This window comes from Hemiscyllium ocellatum, chromosome 45 (assembly GCF_020745735.1).
Source record: "Hemiscyllium ocellatum isolate sHemOce1 chromosome 45, sHemOce1.pat.X.cur, whole genome shotgun sequence".
NCBI classification, from domain to species: Eukaryota; Metazoa; Chordata; class Chondrichthyes; order Orectolobiformes; family Hemiscylliidae; genus Hemiscyllium; species Hemiscyllium ocellatum.
In genome coordinates, this window is record NC_083445.1 from 15162326 (window position 1) to 15182573 (window position 20248).

A 20248-nucleotide genomic window follows, 5' to 3' on the forward strand; every position below is an offset into this window, starting at 1 on the left:
GTGGATAGCCAGAAACTTTTTCCCTGGGTGGAAATGGCTATCACAAGGGGCATAATTTTGAGGTGATTGGAGGATGGTTTAGGGGAGATGTCAGAGGTAGGTTCTTTAGACAGGGAGTGGTGGGTGTATGTAATGCACTGCCAGCAATGGTAGTAGAGTCAGATACATTAGTGACAACTAAACGACTCTTGGATATGCACATGGATGATAGTAAAATAAAGGGTATGAAGGTTAGTTTGATTTTAGATTAAGATAAAAGGTCGGCACAACGTCGAGGGATGAAGCGCCTCTACTGCTCTATGTTCTGTGTTCTAAAACAGATATTGCTGGAGAAATTCAGCAGGGGATTGTGGTGAGTTGGATCCAAAATTGGCTCAGTGTCGGGAAACAAAGAAGAATGGTACATAGAACATTGAACATTACATTACAATGGAAAACAGGCCCTTCAGCACTCGAAGTTGCGCCGACCTGTGAAACCAATCTGAAGCCCACTTAACCTACACTATTCCATTCTCGTCCATATGCCTGTCCAATGACCATTTAAATGCACTTAGATTTGGCGGGTCTACTGCTGTTGCAGGCAGTGTATTCCACACCCCTACTACTTTCTGAGTAAAGAAACTACCTCTGACATCTGTCGTATATCTATCATCCCTTAATTTAAAGCTATGTCCCTCATGCTAGCCATCACCATCCAAGGAAAAAGACTCTCACTGTCCAACCTATCTAACCCTCTGATTATCTTGTATGTCTCAATTAAGTCACCTGTCAGTCTTCTTCTCTCTAACAAAAACAGCCTCAAGTCCCTCAGCCTTTCCTCATACGACCTTCCCTCCATACCAGGCAACATTCCAGTAAATCTCCTCTGAACCTTTTCCAAAGCTTCCACATCCTACCTATAATGTGGTGACCAGAATTGTACACAATATTCCAAGTGCATCTGCACCAGGGTTTTGTGTTGCAGCATGACCTCATGGTTCCAAACTCAATCTCTCTACCAATAAAAGCTGACACACCATATGCTTTCTTAACAACCCTATCAACCTGGGTGGTAACTTGCAAGGATCTATGTATCTGCACACCGAGATCTCTCTGCTCATCTACACTGCCCAAGAAGCTTAGCATTTGCTCAGTACTCTGCATTCCTGTTACTCCTTCCAAAGTGAATCACCTCACACTTCTCCTCATTAAACTCCATTTTCCACCTCTCAGCCCAGTTCTGCGACTTATCTATGTCCCTCTGTAACCTACAACATCCTTCAGCACTATCTACAAGTCTACTGAACTTCGTGTCATCCTCAAATTTTGTAATCCACACGCCCTCATCCAGGTCATTTATAAAAATGACAAACAGCAGTGGACCCAAAACAGATCCTTGTGGTACACCACTGGTAACTGAACTCCAAGATGAATTTTTCCCATCAACCACTATCCTCTGTCTTCTTTCAGCCAGCCAATTTCTGATCCAAACCACTGAATCACCATCAATCTCGTGCCTCTGTATTCTGTGCAATCGCCTATTGTGGAGAACCTTATCAAACGCCTTACTGAAAAAACGCCTTACATATACACCACATCAACCAGGGGACTTACCTATTTTCATTCTTCCCAAAATTGCTAACACCTCCACATTGTGAACCTCAATCCCATCTAGTCTAGTAGCCTGTATTTCAATATTCTCCTCGACAACATTGTCTTTCTCCAGTGTGAATACTGATGAAAAGTATTCATTTAGCGCTTCCCCATCTCCTCTGACTTGCGGAAAGGTTAACTCTTTGTGATCTGGTTTGAATGCATGTTTACTTGTTGGTGATTGAATAGTTTGTGTTTTGTTCCCTGGGGCACAAGATCCAGGACAGTTTTGAATTTGCTTTGCATTTTGGGAATTTAAGGTGATTTCTTTTAAGGTTCAGGAACCATCAGTGATAATGAAATGAAATATTAACCACCGCCCCCCCCCCCCCCCCCTTTGTTCTTCTTACAAACCATGACTGCCCTACTGTCAATTTCTAACTAATCAATTTTTATGCTAACATGAAATTCAGATCAGTTTAATATGGAGGAAGACAGCATTATATTTTTTTAAAAGTCTTCTCCTTAGATTCAGCACTATTTGACATCAGTATAAACATGCTCTCAATTATCCATAATTTCATGCCACTGCCAAAGATCAGTTTCACTCCTTTCACCCCTACGTGTTGGACTAATGAAAGAATGAACGAAAGGCAGTAAAAGCAGGAACACTGAATCCTGGCCTCAGGTGCAGAATCATGCTGTTCCAGAATGAGAGTAGGTCTCTGCTCAATTTTTAATTATAGTCTAAACCTGACATGAGAAAATCATCTCAGACTGTAACATTTGCTCATTGAGTGGAGGAATTGCATGAACTTTATTTAATTTACTTAAATATTGTTAAACTGGAAGTGTAAAGATTGATCCAAAATATCCCAAACCTTTTCAGTAAAAGATACTGGAAGATTTAATTTTTTGTTTCAGACACATTTGCTTCCACTTAATTTTCAGACCGCTGCATCTGATTGGTGATTATGGAGTGACAGTCGTAGTTGTATTCTATGTCAATTTCCCTTCCTCACTGACAATTGAAGTTTCAGTTCAACATTATGTTGTGGAAAAATCCTGTAACAAAAATTAATATCCTATGGTTAATATCTGTGTCTTTGGATCCGGCCATTACTCGTGCATTAGAAATATTTTGTGAGTAGACAAGACCTTTTATGCAGCTGCAGTCATTTCACAGCCTATAGCATTGTAAATGAGCAATGACTGGTCAGGACTACTGAAGGAACCTAATCTGGGATTTTAATTAAGGGACTAGGACCTGGTAATTATAATAGATCTGAGTTGGAAATTGTGTACATTTTACATTTATTTTTAAATTAAAATTAAATTAAAATTCCCCCTCCCACTCTGCCGAGAACATGCAGGTCCTGGGCCTCCTACATCGCACTCCCTCACCACCCGACGCCTGGAGGAAGAACGCCTTATGTTCCACCTCGGGACCCTTCAGCCCCAGGGCATCAACGTGGACTTCACCAGTTTCCTCATTTCTTCTCCCCCAACCTTACTCCAGTTCCAACCTTCCAGCTCAGCTCTGTCCTCATGACGTGTCCCATCTATCAATCTTCCTTCCCACCTCTCTGCTCCACCCTCCTATCTGACCTATCACCTTTACCCCCACCTCCATCCACTTATCGCACTCTTAGTTACCTTCCCCAGCCCTCCCATTTATCTCTGCACCCCAAGGCTCCCACTCTCATTCCTGATGAAGAGTTCTGGCCTGAAACGTCAATTCTCCTGCACCTTGGATGCTGCCTGACCTGCTGTGCTTTTCCAGCAACACATTCTCAACTCTGATCTCCAGCATCTGCAAACCCCACTTTCACCTAGATGGAAAAGCCTGTTCCTCGTCCTGCTGGTCACCTGTTCAGCAGTGTAAGTCAAGGAGTGGCCACGTGGACACACGTGACACAATGCAAGAGACCCAGTAAGAGACACATCTTCAGCCTTCATCCATGAATGACCCAGCCTGATCGTTCTGCTTTTCACTACACTCTTTCTCATCTTTCTTTCACTATATTTGACTGGGACACAATGGATAGCCTAATAGCCTGTAACAAATAGGAAGTACACTTCACCACTTTTCTTTACATGACTTACCTTTATGCACAGAAGATCAACCACTCTAGCTACTGGGTTTGTGCCCATATTCCTATCCACTCCAAGAGAGGGATCTCCTAGAGACCCATACCATTTAATGAATCTGACACTACTGAATGGTGGCTGCATCAGGGTCATTCTGCTGCTGTGACGACTTTTCGCATACCTTTTGGTTTCCTTAAATGGCTGGGCACCGCACAGTCTTACAAGGATAGTACACGCCTCCGCTGGCAATCAGCAACACATACAGTGGATAGATTTAAAAATTGGTTCCAGCCTCAATGCAATCTCTCACACACACACCCCTCCCTGTTCCTTACCAATCTCACAACTACAACTACACCTCTAGGAACTATTTGCATTAAAAGCAAGCATCCCTTGGATGGCAGGCTGGTTTCAGTACGTGCCTTCACTCCATCCTCCTTACTTCAATTGCTTACCAGTTCACTGCAGACAAGAGCATACTTAACCTCAGAGTTTCCGACAATCAAAGTGTCATAGAGATGTACAGCATGGAAACAGACCTTTCGGTCCAACCCATCCATGCTGACCAGGTATCCCAACACAATCTAGCCCCACCTGCCAGCACCCAGCCCATATCCCTCCAAACCCTTCCTATTCATATACCCATCCAAATGCCTCTTAAATGTTGCAATTGTACCAGCCTCCACCACATCCTCTGGCAGCTCATTCCATACACATACCACCCTCTGCATGAAAAAGTTGCCCTTTAGATCTCTTTTATATCTTTCCCCTCTCACCGTAAATCTATGCCCTCTAGTTCTGGACTCCCCCCAGGGAAAAGACTTTGCCTATTTATCCTATCTATGCCCCTCATAATTTTGTAAACCTCTATAAGGTCACCCCTCAGCTTCCGACACTCCAGGGAAAACAGCCCCAGCCTCTCCCTGTAGCTCAGATCCGCCAACCCTGGCAACATCCTTGTAAATCTTTTCTGAACCCTTTCAAGTTTCATAACATCTTTCCGATAGGACATCAATTCCTGATTTTCCACCATTTGGACTGGAACCCAACGCAACCATTTGTTGGCATTCTTCGGCACTTATTTCAATTGAGGCCAGAAGGCCTACCCCTGGCTGCCTACCTCCTGGACTGGGAGCTGTTATTTAGGTTATGTTGTCCTTTTCCTTTACCACTCCCGCACTTTGCCTTTCGAGACCTCTGACTTCTTGCATCAAGAGAACGCTCACAATTTTTCAACGTCTTTTATCATCTTCTCCCCTCCCCATCCATGCAACCCTCCAGCTTGAGGTTGAGGTTAAGATGAATTACTACCACTCTGGAAGAGATTGCCAGTACCACATAGAGTCATAGAGATGTGCAGCACTGAAACAGACCTTTCGGTCCAATTTGTTCATGCTGGCCAGATATCCCACCCCAATCTCATCCCACCTGCCAACACCTGGCCCATATCCCTCCAAACCCTTCCTATTCATATACCAATCCAGATGCCTTTTAAATGTTGCAATTGTACTAGCCTCCACCACTTCCTATGGCAGCTCATTCCACACATGCTTTATCCTCTGTGTGAAAATGTTGCCCCTTAAGTCTCTTTTATATCTTTCCCCTCTCAGACTCCCCCATCCCAGGGAAAAGACCTTGTCTATTCACCCTATCCATGTCCCTCATGATTTTATAAATCTCTATGAGGTCACCCCTCAGCCTCTGACGCTTAAGGGAAATAACTCCAGCCTATTCAACCTTTCCCTATCGCTCAAATCCTCCAACCCTGGCAACATCTTTGTAAATCTTTTCCGAACCCTTTCAAGTTTCACAACATCCTTCCAATAGGAAGGAGACCAGAATTGCACGCAGTATTCCAAAAGTGGCCTAACCAATGTCCTGTAGAGCTGCAACATGACCTCCCAACTCCTGTACTCAACATTCTGACCAATAAAGGAAAGCATACCAAACGCATTCTTCACTATTCTACCTACCTGCGACTCTACTTTCAAGGAGCTATGAACCTGCACTGTAAGGCCTCTTTGTTCAGCAACACTCCCTTGGTCCTTACAATTAAGTGTATAAGTCTTGCTAAAACTTGCTTTCCCAAAATGCAGCACCCTGCATTTATTATCTTTGACTTTTGACCAGCTCAGTGCAGAGATGGTTGCTATCCATACTGTTGCTCTGCAAAATCGAATGTCCCTCGAATACCTGTTAGCTTAGAAAGGAGACACTTGTGCCCTTATCAGCTCTGACTGTTGTACCTACATCCCTGATTCCAGGGAGAACTTTACCAACATTGCAGCCCAAATCTGCAAGATGGCCTCCTTCCTCATGACGCTACTCCATGTTGGGACCTTTGGACCCGGATGCATGGGTGGCTTGACTCTTGGGCTTCCGCTCTCCTCCAGGGCCTTGTGGTTCTTGTTGCTGCTTTTGTTCAGCTTGCACCTATCATCATTTTTTTGAAACAATGTTGTGCCCCTTTCAGCACCCTTATGATGCCAATTATCCCAACCTCTTCCCAACTTGTTCGGAATCCCGTTTCTGACATTCCCCACCATTGAATGATTCCTCTGAATCTTACCCTCTTGAGCGTGGTAACCCTGATTCTGACAGTTATCTGGGCGACTCTAAGCCCCCACCACCCGACAATGCCCCTCAGTCTGGCTATGTTCCTCCTTTTGCTGGTTCCTCTGAACTGCCCTCCTGATTTGGTGAATTGAAAAAAGGAAGAAATTATGGGATAATTGTTAAATTTGGGGCAGCCACTTTGTTACATATTAAACGCCTGGAAAGCATTTTGAATCTCATCTGAGTGTCTGCTCATTAAAAGCCTGTGTTTCCCATGCCCAGCGAAGACAGTTGGCCTTGTAGCTGTACTGATGCCTGATAAACAAATTCTCTCCTTGCAAGGTGCTATTCTTCTTTTTGGAAAGACCTATCGTATACTAGCACCTGCTTATCAGCTTCTAACCGATACTGTCCAGCCATTACATGCCTGCAACTAATGACTGGGCAAGGTGCCTAGCTTGCTCATTATCCTGCAATTAACAGTTTGCTAATTATTAAACGATTGTAACCTATATAATCACACAACTCTCTGTCGCTTGTCAAGAGTGACATGTGACCATTTGGTCGACTTGCCTCTCCCTGTGAGCTCATGAATATTGCCCTGTGAGCTCATGAATAAACCAGTCAATAACTCAAGGTTTTTGTGGCCCGAATACTTACCTAAATTGGACTGCTACAAGCGAGTCACCCACTTCATAATGTATTTCCATCCCCAACAGTATGCTTCCCGGACTTTGGCTGATGCCAAATGAAGGTACATGCAGATAGAGAAGGAAAGTTGAAGAACGAAATGGTAGTTATCTATGGTGTGAGAAAGTTTCACCAATACCTGTACGGATGTAAGCTTGTGATAGACCACAAATCCCTACTCAGGCTACTTAAAAAGAACATGGCTATGCTGCCCACGGCTTCAGGTTGAAATCAGTGCTGAACTCTACCATTACAAGTTGGAATACTGCCTGGGAGGCAAGTGGGAAATGTGGATGCCAAGAGCCGCTTCCCACTGGCAGATACACCACCAGTGGTGCTGCCATTCGGAGAATCAGTTCTGGTTTTAAACGTTTTGAACACCTTCAGATCACCACTGACAATATCAGACTGTGGACACAAAAAGATTCCATCCTGGAAAAACTCAAGGAGCCGGTGGTGATGGGGGAAGCAAAAGGGCCATCACAACCAGAAACTGAAACTTTTCTTGACCCGTGAGAGTAGATCAACATAGAGGATGGCACATTATTATGGGGAGCAAGAGTGCTTGTCCCGAGCAAAGGGACTCCACTAAGGTCATCCAGGGGTTTCCAAGATGAAACTGTTAGCTTCCCAGCTATCTTCCCCCCACCTCCACCCCACTCTCACCCCCACACTCCCATTTATCTCTCAGCTCCCTTCTCTGCTTCACCCCATGCCTCCCATTTTTCCACTGAAGGGCTTATACCCAAAATGTTGATTCACCTTTCCAGCATCAGACTCTCAACTCTGACACTCTAGCATCTGCAGTCCTCACTTTCTCCTGCCAACTTACATGCACATCAGTCCATTAGTTTCACATAGGACTCTGTCAGATAGTCACGGAATTTAAATCTGCAGGTTTTCTGTAGCTGGCATCCTCCGACAAACAATATATTTTGGAATTACAAGTAAGAAATGTTTATAAATGTTCAGGGTTCTGATCATCATTAAAACACCATGTGATGAGCAACTCAACTCATCTCCTCTTGTTGTCGGAGACGGACAAAACTCTATCTCGTAGTATCTGGTATTAGATCCATCTCAGGAATAACTGCAGGCTAGGTACAGAGTAAATCTCCTTGACGCTATCACACTCTGTCATCTCATTCAGTTTGATGTTTAATGTAGGCATTGGTCTCATTATGAAAAAAATATTTTTCTGACTCGGGTGAGATTGATGTTAATTCACCCGATTGTTGTATCTCATCACCAAGTGCTGGGCGAAGCAATTACAGTCTTAATGATTTCCCAATTAGAACTAATTTTCTAACAGCTGGATGACAACATTGAACCTTAATGTTGTTTAATTACAGACTGAAAGACTGAATAGGTTAGAGCTCTTCCCTCCAAGATGGAGGAAGCAGAGCTTGATAGTCACCTATTGTAACATGAGATTTGAATACATGGCCAGTCACAAGATCATTAAACAATGATCCTTTATTCCACTGGCATTAAGTCTTCATAATCATTAAGGGAAAATTAAGGTTAAACAAAGAGATATTTATAATTGGGTTCAGGAAGCTTTTGACTGTCTGCTCCTTTTCCCATTGAGAAATCCTTCTCCCAGAAACATTCTTTTTTCCAGAAAGGGTCCGACCAACTGTTCCAGTGGCTCTGCCTGACCATCATCACACGTTACATACTTCCCTGCTTGAAAGTTGCCAATCCAGCAAGTACAAAGTGCCTGTCTGCAAAGTAGTTGCGTGCTTAGCAGGATCAGTTGTGTGCAATTGCAATTGCTCGAATGTTCAAATCTATTCTGCCTTCTCCTCAGAGACACCCTTTTTTTTGACTGCTCCAGCTGCTCTCCCTCACCATCGCCATCTGCTGCTGGAGGTTTCATTACGCTTTATTTTATCATGATGTGAAGGTGCCAGTGTTGGACTGGAGTGTACAAAGCTAAAAATCACACAGCACCAGGTTATAGTCCAACAGGTTTATTTGGAAGGACTAGCTTTTGGAGCGCTGCGAAAGCTAGTGCTTCCAAATAAACCTGTTGGATATAACCTGGTGTTGTGTGATTTTTAACTTTTTTTTTCATCAAGTGGACTCTGCAAAAATCAACTGAAGGGACATAAATACAAATGACCACAAATAAATGCAGTTGAGATTTCAAGAGAAATGGCTTGTTGAGAAAGTGAAACTTGCAACCATAAGGAATAGTTAAATATAGCTGTATTTAAGAGGAAGCTGGATTAACGTAAAATAGTTCAGTGATTAGTTCAATGGCTTCTCTGGTCAGGGTTATGCCATAATTCCAGGAGCTCTCACCAGAACTACCTCAATACCTTTCATGACAGAATATCAGTTCTGCAATATCAAGGTTAGCGATAAAAATGCTCTATTAAGATTTTCAGGACTTTTATTCAAATCTTATGCTGAAGGTGCATTAACGTCCAATTGGAGCCTGTTGGGGTTCGTGAAAGTAGTGTCCCTCAGTTTGGATGAAATTTAACCATTGATTTATGATGTCTTAGTTGAGGTTGCTAATACCAAGGGAATCGTTATTATGACTAGGGCAGTGCTGCAGTTAATGTGGTCTCTAGAAAATTGTGGCTGCTAATGTAGCTCCTAATCCCGGGGCAGGATATTCATTCCTGAAGCCCCAAACCTTGAGAAAAGGTCCTGTTTTTGTTGGTCCTGATACGGCCTCTGTTGAAATGACTACAGTCAGATTACTTCAATAAAAATGAGTTTTCTTTTTCTGGTCTTGACCAGGGCCACCAGGAAATTATTTAACTTCCTCCTTCTGCTGATTAGATCATCACAAATGAAAAATAATACAGAGACCGTATTTCTCATTCGGTGCCAATACAGTGCAGCAATTACAGCACCTGAGGAAAACAGTACTGTTGACATGAAAATCAGCTCTGGCTTGCCGTTTCTGGGTAAAAAGTTTTATTAATTATTTTTCTGATTGCTCTTCTCCCCTCTTATCATCTTTCATCTTCCATTCTTTCTCATCCCATGTCTGTCTCCTCTTTCTTCTGCCTTCCCTCCTGCTCACCCTTTGCAAACCTATCCTCTCTCGTCCCCTCGAACATTTGTGGGCGGCATGGTGGCACAGTGGTTAGCACTGCTGCCTCACAGCGCTTGAGACCCGGGTTCAATTCCCAACTCAGGCGACAGTCTGTGTGGAGTTTGCACGTTCTCCCCGTGTCTGCGTGAGTTTCCTCCGGGTGCTCCGGTTTCCTCCCACAATCCAAAGGTGTGCGGGTCAGGTGAATTGGCCATGCTAAATTGCCCGTAGTGTTAGGTAAGGGGTAAATGTAGGGGTATGGGTGGGTTGCGCTTCGGCGGGTCAGTGTGGACTTGTTGGGCCGAAGGGCCTGTTTCCACACTGTAAGTAATCTAATCTAAGTAATCTAATCTAATCTCTTCCTGACCCTGACTTCTCTGTCCTCACTATCCTTCCTCTGCATTCTCCCTGTTTCTCTCCTGTTCTCACTCCCAATTCTATCTTCTGACATTACATCTTCCCTCTCTTCACTGTGCTCTCTCTTCACGTCCAATCCAAACCGATATCTTCCTTTGCTCTATCATCTCTAATAACCCGTTCCCCTGCGCCTCTCTCCCATCCTGGTCTCCTTTCTCTGTTGAAAACAGACCAACTGACTGCATTTTCACCGATGCCACCTCCTGCTCTTCCGTTTTCTGTCACGACACTCCCCTACTTGAACCCTCTGTAATCCATGATTACCTGTATTTGCCACAGGAACAAAAGTCTGGATCATTTTTTTTTGTCATTAGCGCAGACAATTCTTTCATTATGCTTTTACAATACTGCTTTCAGATTCTGATCAGCAAGGCAGGAAACATAAGAATTCGCAGAACAAACTTATCTTCCTCATTTTGAGAAATGTTATTGATTCTGCATAGTCACTGTAAACAGGCCGGTAGACAGCGATAAACAGACAAGACGTATGGATGAGCAATGTCACAGTCATAGAGTCATATAGATGTACAGCATGGAATCAGACCCTTCAGTCCAACTTGTCCATGCTGACCAGATTCCCTTCGTCGCCTGGTGCGTTCACTAAAGATAACCTTCAAGGGACATTATCATTTAGATCAAAGGGATAAAACACTGATTAAGCCTCAGCTAGATTATCATGTACAGCTTTAGGAGGTCAGTTAGCTCAGTTGGTGAGACAGCTGATTTGTGCTGCAGAGTGATGTCAGCAGCATGGGTTCAATTTCCACACTGGCTGAGGTTACCACAAAGGATGTTTCCTCTCTCCTTACCTGAGGTGACTCTCAGGTTAAACCACCACCAGTCATCTCTGTCTAATGAGAGAGCAGCTCTCTGGTAAGGTAATGGTAACTTTAACTTTCTAAGGACTCTGCAAGTAGTTCCAAGATGTATCACACTGTGAGAAAAGAAATTGCTCCTCACACCAGTCTTAAATTGGTGCTCCATTATTCTGAGATTCTGCCCTCTGATCCTAGACTCTCCCATCAGGGGAGACATCCTCTCAGTATTTACCCTGTCAAGTCCCTTATGATTCAATGAGATCACCTCTCATTTGTCTAAACTGCAGTAAGGCTAACCTGTTTAACCTTTGCTCATAAGACAATCCAATTAGAATGAAGGTGACCAATAAATCTTTGCAACCACAGGGTGATGAAGATCTGGAGCTCACTGGCTGCAGCAGGAACAGAAACCCTTGTCATATTGTTTAAATAGAAGATATACACACTTCACATGATTAATCACAATTAGAGTTCAGTCCCCAATGCAGGAAAGAGCCAGAGAAGGAGTTAGGTGACTCGAATTTTGAAAATCCATCTCCGGTCCATCATTTAGCGCCTTTTAAAACTTGATCCCACAGGGCAGCAGATCACAAGGTCTCCAGCTACTTTATATTTACGCTGCAACACGGCACCAGTGATGTCAGTACATTGCAACTGTGTCTTAAGCAGCTCCCTCTTTGTTATTGGTGGGAACTTTGTCCACACTCTGAATTGCCACTGTTATTATTACATCGCCCAGCAACACAATGGATAGGAGGTTGATATTTAAAGAATTACTCACCTGACTCTTCCCTACCCAATGGTAGAGGTGGGTTGGAGTGGGTGTTAATTCAAATCGAGGCCAATGGATTTTATCAGTCAGGTCACTTGGAGGAATCAAATCTTGTAAATGGGGAAACTGACCTCATTATGACTCTTAATTTGACATTTAGCTTCAGGTAAGTTGTCCACATGGAAGTATTTGGATTGTTGTAGAGGATCAACTGGTTTCACAGTGGTGTTCAGGGAAAGTGACAGGCCAACTGTACCCAGTCTGGGTCCATATGCACATGTATTAAACTCAGACAATGTAGTGGGACCTCAGTCGTGGGACCTCATCGTTTCAACCAAACCCAGTTCCATCCCAATCACTGCTGGTTGAAAAGTTGATGGGCCTGTGCATGGGGAATGGGTGAAGGATTGGAGAATAAGTAAACTCTTTCAGGGCAGGGAACAAAGACAACTGAGGAACAAAATTTTAAAATACTTCATTTTTTTTCTCCTAGTGGTGTACTGCATTCAGAGACTATGCCAGACTCAGCCTTGTTCGCCAGGTTATTTATATCACAAACAACATCACTGCGTGGGTAAGTGTTAAGCAAAGTCAGAAGACTGTTGCATGATTGAAGACAATTATCAGGTCATTCCCCATTGGTTTCCAAGACTCTCAAACAGACTAACAGGGGGCTGCAGTATTTGTATCTTGCAGCATGGTTGAATATCAAACACCGATGTCCCACATCCATGCCTCACATCCTTTCCCTACATCCATGCCATTCTCACATGGCGCACAGCCATACCTCATATCTATATCCCACACCAATTTCTTACACTTATTCCCCACAGTCTTACCCGCACGAATGCCCTGCAGCAATGAGTGTCACAATCGTGAACAATGATGGGCTGTCTGCACAAGCCTTCATTTTTTATATTTTAAAGTAAAAGAAAGTGGCCTTTATGACAAGTGGAATGGAGTATAAAAGTAAGGCATCCTGCAAGAGATATACAGGGCCTGAGAGAGAGCACATCTAGTTTTCTGTATGCAGGTTATTAGAGGATATATTTAGAATTGGAAGCGATTGGAGGAACATTCATGAGGCTCATTCCTGGGATGAAGGAATTATCTCATGAGGATTCTGTGGGACTATATCCACAGGCAGAACAAAAGGAGAGGAGGGGGAGTTTTATAAAGGTCTGGGCCAGATTGGCTGTAGTGAGCTATGTGGCAGCATTGGACATGGGGTTGGGCGATGTGTATTTTGATGTCAGGACCATGTGTTTGCCACGCTGCGAGACGAGTTTCCCACTCAGGCAGAATGGATTGAGAATGAAGAGGGATTGTAGCTGGTTAACAGCATTACTCACCTCATCAATATTCAGCTTCCTATTAGACCAAATGCACCAAACAAGCTTGATGTCAGGAATGCTCGATACAGAAGTCAGAACAGGGCCTGGTGACTACAGCTCGCCACTGAATGTGAAGGACCCCTCTATCGGCCACCAGGCACCAATATCTTACTAGCTAAATGCACCTCACATTCATGTACAAACCTAAAAATCACACAAGTTTTTTTTTATTTCAAAAATATACTTTATTCATAAAATACTTTGATGATCTATACAAGTGGACATGCTATACATATGTAAACATTCCATTTCTTTGCCTACCGAAACAGAGTAATCATTCCTATTTACAGGTCTGTACAATTACATTTTTTTAGTTGAGGCATCAGCAGAGCCCAAATGACTGCATGGGCCCCCTGTCCTTCTTTAGGCAGGCAGATGTTACACGGTGGTCTTTCCCCACCGTGCCTTGGCGGCAGTTGCCCCAAGCTTCAGCGCATCCCTCAACACGTAGTACTGGACCTTGGAATGTGCCAGTCTGCAACACTCAATCGAGGTCAACTCTTCAGCTGGAAGATCAACATGTTTCGGACCACCCAGAGAGCATCCTTCACCGAGTTGATGATCCTCCAGGCACAGTTGATGTTTGTCTCGGTGTGCGTCCCGGGGAACAGGCCGTAGAGCACGAAGTCCTGCGCCACGGCGCTGCTCGGGACAAACCTCGACAAACACTACTGCATTCCTCTCCAGACTTCCTCTGCATAGGCACATTCCAGAAGGAGATGTGTGACAGTCTCGCCCCCCCCCCAACCCCCGCAGCCACTTCGAGGGCAGCAAGGTGCGGCTGAGAGTCCGGGCGTGCATAAAGGATCTCATAGGCAGAGCCCTTTTCACCACCCGCCAAGCCATGTCTTGGTGCTTGTTGGAAAGTTCTGGCAATGAGGCATTCTGCCAAGTGGCTTTGACAGTCTGCTCAGGGAACCACTCGATAGCATCCGCCCTCTTCTTTTCCCGAAGGGTCTCGAGGACACTACGTGCTGACCACTTCCTGATGGACATGTGGTCAAAGGTGTTTTTCTTCATAAACTTCTCCACGAAGGACAGGTGATACGGAACAGTCCAACTACTCGGAGCGTTCCGCGGCAGCGAGGCCAGGCCCACCCTTCGCAACACCGGGGTCAGGTAGAACCTCAGTACGTAGTGACACTTGGTGTTTGCGTACCGAGGATCCACGCACAGCTTGATGTAGCCACACACAAGGGTGGCCATCAGGGTGAGGGTGGCATTGGGTGTATTTTTTCCCCCGTTGCCCAGATCTTTGTACAGCGAGTCCCTTCGGACCCAGTCTATCTTTGATCTCCATATAAACTGGAAGATGGCCCGGGTGACTGCAGCGGCACAGGTTCTGGGAATAGGCCAGACCTATGCCACGTATAATAGCAATGACAGTGGCTCACACCTGATGACCAGGTTTTATCCCGCAATGGAGAGCGACCGTAGCTTCCATCTGCCCAGTTTCTGCCTCACTTTGCTGATACGCTCCTCCCAAGACTTGGCGCATGCCCCAGCCCCCCCAAACAAAATACCTAGCACCTTCAAGTGGTCGGTCCTGACGGTGAAGGGGATCGAGGATTGGTCGGCCCAGTTCCCGAAGAGCATGGCCTCGCTCTTGCCTCGGTTTACCTTGGCCCCCGAGGCCTTCGAACTGGTCACAGATGCACATGAGTCTGCGCACGGACAGTGGATCCGAGCAGAAAACGGTGACGTCATCCATGTACAGGGAGGCCTTAACCTGCAGCCTCCCGCTGCCAGGAATAGTCAGCCCTCTCAGGCTTGCATCCTTCCTGATGGACTCAGCAAATGGCTCTATGCAGCACACAAATAAGGCAGAAGAGAGAGGGCAGCCCTGCCTGATTCCAGATCTGACTGGGAAGCTATCTGATTCCCACCCATTGATTGAGACTGCACTGACAATGTTGGTGTAGAGCAGTCTGATCCAATTGCAGATTCCCTCCCCAAAGCCTATTTTGGAAAGAACATCTCTCATATACCTGTGTGATATCCTGTCAATGGCTTTCTCCTGATCCAGGCTGATCAGGCAGGCGTCCAACCCTTTGTCCTGCACGAAGGCGATCTTATCCCTGAGGAGTGCGAGACTCTCAGCAATCTTCCTGCCCGGCACAGCACAGGTTTGGTCAGGGTGAATCACCCACCCCAGAGCAGACCTGACCCGGTTGACGATTACCTTTGACAGAATTTTGTAATCCGCATTCAACTGTGAGATTGGTCTTCAATTTTTGAGTTCCTCCCTCTTCTCCCTTCCGCTTGTAGGTGAGGGTGATGATGCCTTTCCTCTTGGATTCACTCATGGTACCTGCCCGAAGCATACTGACATACACCTCCAGCAGGTCCTGGCCAATCAAGTCCCACAGAGTGGAATAGAGCTCGACCGGTAAGCTGTGGCTTCCGAGAGTTTTATTCTTTTGGAAGGACTCGAGTGCCTTGGTTAGCTCGTCCAGAGACAGCGGTTGGTCCAGCCTCTCACGCGTTCTGCCATCTAAGACCTCCGTGATAGAGGACAGGAATGACTGGGAGGCCGCGCTGTTGGTCAGCTTCGCGTCATATAGGCTGGCATAGAAGGATTTACTGATTGTCATGACGTCAGCCTGAGATGACGTTATCAAGCCATCTTCTTCCTTCAGGCTGCTGAGCACAGAGCTCTCTTTGTCCATCTTCTGGAAGAAGAAACGTGAGCACATTTCATCCTGCTCCACCAAGCAGACCCTGGACACAACACCAGGTTATTCCAACAGATTTATTTGGAAGTACTAGTTTTTAGAATGCTGCTCCTTCACAGGTTTAGCTTACAGGTGTGCTCTTTGGTCGGATTGGCTGGTAGTTGCTTGTGGTGTTCCTTGTTGTCCAGTTGTCGGTACACTTCCTTGCAGCTATCTGTTCTGTTCTGAATGACGATGGCTCCTCCTTTGTCTGCTGGTTTGATGACAATGTTGTGATTGGCTTTGAGAGCATGGATGGCATTGCGTTGTGATTGGGTGATGTTTTGCTCTACCTTGTGGGTGCGGCTGATGGTAAAGGATGAAATTGTCACCAAGGGATTCCCTTTTTTAGAAGTAGAATCAGTCTGAACATTGGGACACAGACAGCCTCACACAGGGCACCTCAGACCTTCAGTGCATTATCTGGGCTGACATGGCACCTATTGTTAAAGTTCACTTGAGAATGTAACTTTAAAAAAGTTCTGGGATATACATATGGAAGAACTGAAACCAACATGATCATTCTAAAACACAAGAAGACTTAACAAACAATCCAGGTCTCTTTCAAAATATAATTTCAGATACATCATATTGTAAACTTTTGCTATAAATTCTGTGTCTTAGGATCTTATACACCATAACCACCTGATGGAGGAGCAGCGCTCCCAAAGCTAATGCTTCCAAATAAATTTGTTGGACTAAAACCTATTGTTGTGTGATTTTTAATTTTTTACACCCCAGTCCAACACCGGCACCACCAAATCATTACATCCATGTACATTGACAGCCAACATGCACAAACCTCGAAGAACTCCTTTGAACCTCTCTGATCCACTTACTTCTGCATTTCAGAAATGTTCCAGCACACATCAATGTAATGCCACAGCAAGGACACTCAAGGGTGTTCAGGGACACATGGACTGCACCAGGATGTTTGCTCACTGTTATACTGCACATTTACTGCGAGCTTTATCGAGATGCCCACAGTATCCCTGCGTTACAGTACCTTGGCTTTTTGTACTTTTTCCTATCAGTCCCACACACCAGCCTCATGATTCATCTGAGGAAGAGGCATGTTAGACTTGAAATGTTAATTTGCTTTCTCTCTTCACAGATGCTGACAGAATTTCTCCAGCACTTTCTGACTTCCTTTCAAATTTCCAGCATCAACAGTATTTTGCTCATGTTACTTCTGCTGGGTTTGCTATTCAGCATAGACTGAAAGAAATGAACCTTGTCATGGTTGTCAGCAGGCCACAGTCATCATTGAAGCATGGAGCAGGAATAGGCCATTTGGCCCTTCAAGCCTGTGTCTAGATTTACTAAGATCATGGCTGATCATCCGACTTAGTAGCATATTCCTGCTTTTCCTCCATATCCCTTGTTCTGGATGTAGGTTTGCTCACTGAGCTGGAAGGTTCATTTCCAGATGTTTCGTCACCCTACTAGGTAACATCTTCACCTGGAGGCCGACTGAAGATGATACCTAGTATAGTGGTGAAACGTCTGGAAGTGAACCTTCCAGCTCAGCGAGCAAACCTACATCCAGAACCTCAACCTGAGCTACAAATCTTCTCAAACCTCACTAATATCCTTTGTTCTCTTTCGTCCCACATGCTATATCCAGCTCCTTTCTGAAATCCTACATTGTTTTGGCCTTGACTGGTTTCTGTGGTGGCAAATTCCACAGACTCCCCACTCTCTGGGTGAAGAGAATTCTCCTCATCTCAGTCCTAAATAGCTTACCCCATATCCTGCATGGCATGCCCTCTAAGTTTCTTAATGGCTGCATGGCTCTGCATGCCCTGTGTAGAGAAGCCAGTTGGATGATTAGCCATGATTATATGGAATGATACAGCATGCTTGAATGGCTGAATGGCCTACTCCTGCTTCAATTCTGTGTTTCTCATTTCAAGGTGCATGCGGTAGATTTTTGATCAGCAAAATAATTGACAAGGATTATGAGGACCTGTCAGGAAAGTGGAGTCAAGGCCACAATTGGGTCACCTATTGAATGGTGGAGCGGGATTGATGGGCCGAGTGCCCTGCTCATGTTCCTGTATCTTAGGTTGTAATTTGAGAAAATGGTGATCCAGCCATTAATGAACATCACTGTTTACACAGATATTAATGAGTGTACATGGCCACAATGTGATCCATCTGCAATATGTCGCAACACAATTGGGAGCTATGAGTGTTACTGTGGTAAAGGGTTTATCCGCAATCCTGGGACCTCCAGCATTGCAACAACTTGTAAAGGTAAGGAGAATAATCTTACGAGTGTCATAGAGTCATAGAGATGTACAGCAGGGAAACAGACCCTTCGGTCCAACCTGTCCATGCTGACCCAATATCCCAACCCAATCTAGTCCCACCTGCCAGCACCTGGCCCATATTCCTCCAAACCCTTCCTATTCATATACCCATCCAAATGCCTCTTAAATGTTGTAATTGTACCAGCCTCCACCACTTCCTCTGGCAGCTCATTCCATACAAGTACCACCCTCTGTGAGAAAGTTGCTCCTTAGGTCTCTTTTATAGCTTTCCCCTCTCACCCTATACCTATGCCCTCTAGTTCTGGACTCCCCGATCAGGGAAAAAGCTTTGTCTATTTATCCTATCCATGTCTCTCATAAATTTGTAAACCTCTATAAGGTCACCCCTCAGCCTCTGACGCTCCAGGGAAAACAGCCCCAGCCTGTTTAGCCTCTCCCAATAGCTCAAATCCTCCAACCCTAGCAACATCCTTGTAAATCTTTTCTGAACCCTTTCAAGTTTCACAACATCTTTCCGATAGGAAGGAGACCAGAATTGCATGCAATATTCCAACAGTGGCCTAACCAATGTCCTGTACAGCTACAACATGACCTCCCAATTCCTGTACACAACACTCTGACCAATAAAGGAAAGCATACCAAACACCTTCTTCACTATCCTATCTACCTGCGACTCCACTTTCAAGGAGCTATGGACCTGCACTCCAAGGCCTTTTTGTTTAGCAACACTCCCTAAGACCTTACAATTAAGTGTATAAGTCCTTCTAAGATTTGCTTTCCCAAAATGCAGCACCTTGCATTTATCTGAATTAAACTCCATCTGCCATTTCTCAGCCCATTGGCCCATCTAGTCAAGATCCTGTTGTAATCTGAGGTATCCCTCTTCACTGTCCACGACACCTCCAATTTTGGTGTCATCTACAAACCTACTAACTGTACCTTTTATGCTCGCATCCAAATCATTTATGTAAATAGCAAAAAGTAGAGGACCCAGCACCAATCCTTGTGGCACTCCACTGGTCACAGGTCTCCACTCTGATAAACAACCCTCCACCACCACCCTCTGTCTTCTACTTTGAGCCAGTTCTGTATCCAAATGGCTTGTATTCCATGAGACCTAACCTTGCTAATCAGTCTCCCATGGGGAACCTTATCGAACGCCTTACTGAAGACCATGTAGACCCACTCTGCCCTCATCAATCCTCTTTTTTACTTCTTCAAAAAACTCTGTCAAGTTTGTGAGACATGGTTGCTCACGCACAAAGCCATGTTGACTATCCCTAATCAGTCTGTGCCTTTCCAAATACATGTACACCCTGTCCCTCAGGGTTCCCTCCAACAACTTGCCCACCACCGATGTCAGGCTCACTGGGGTCTATAGTTCCCTGGCTTATCCTTACCACCCTTCGTAAACGGTGGCACCACGTTAGTCAACCTCCAGTCTTCCGGCATCTCACCTGTGACTATCGATGATACAAATATTTCAGCAAGAGGCCCAGCAATCACTTCTTTAGCTTCCCACAGAGTTCTAGGGTACACCTGATCAGGTCCTGGGAATTTATCCACCTTTATGCGTTTCAAGACTTCCTCCTCTGTAATGTGGACATTTTGCAAGGTGTCACCATCTATTACCCTACAGTCTATATCTTCCATATCCTTTTCCCTACAAATGCTGATGCAAAATACTCATTTAGTATCTCCCCCATTTTCTGATACTCCACACAAAGGCCGCCTTGCTGATCTTTGAGGGGCCCTATTCTCTCTCTAGTTACCCTTTTGTCCTTAATGTATTTGGAAAAACCTTTTGGACTCTCCTTAATTTTATTTGCCAAAGCTATCTCATGTCCTCTTTTTGCCCTCTCTGTTTCCCTCCTAAGTATACTCCTCCTG

The 20248-nt window shown here is 44.8% G+C and overlaps 1 protein-coding gene across 1 annotated transcript in view; it reads left to right on the forward strand.

Moving 5' to 3' along the window:
- Positions 1–9765: 9765 nt before the first annotated feature.
- The window catches only part of LOC132835871 (adhesion G protein-coupled receptor E2-like), a 28613-nt gene continuing 18130 nt past the window's right edge, over positions 9766–20248 (forward strand). The window contains exons 1-3 of the mRNA XM_060854969.1: positions 9766–9836; positions 12468–12548; positions 18207–18341. Coding sequence (XP_060710952.1) covers positions 9806–9836; positions 12468–12548; positions 18207–18341 — 247 coding nt within the window. The 5' untranslated portion in view covers positions 9766–9805. The remainder of the gene's footprint in view (positions 9837–12467; positions 12549–18206; positions 18342–20248) is intronic.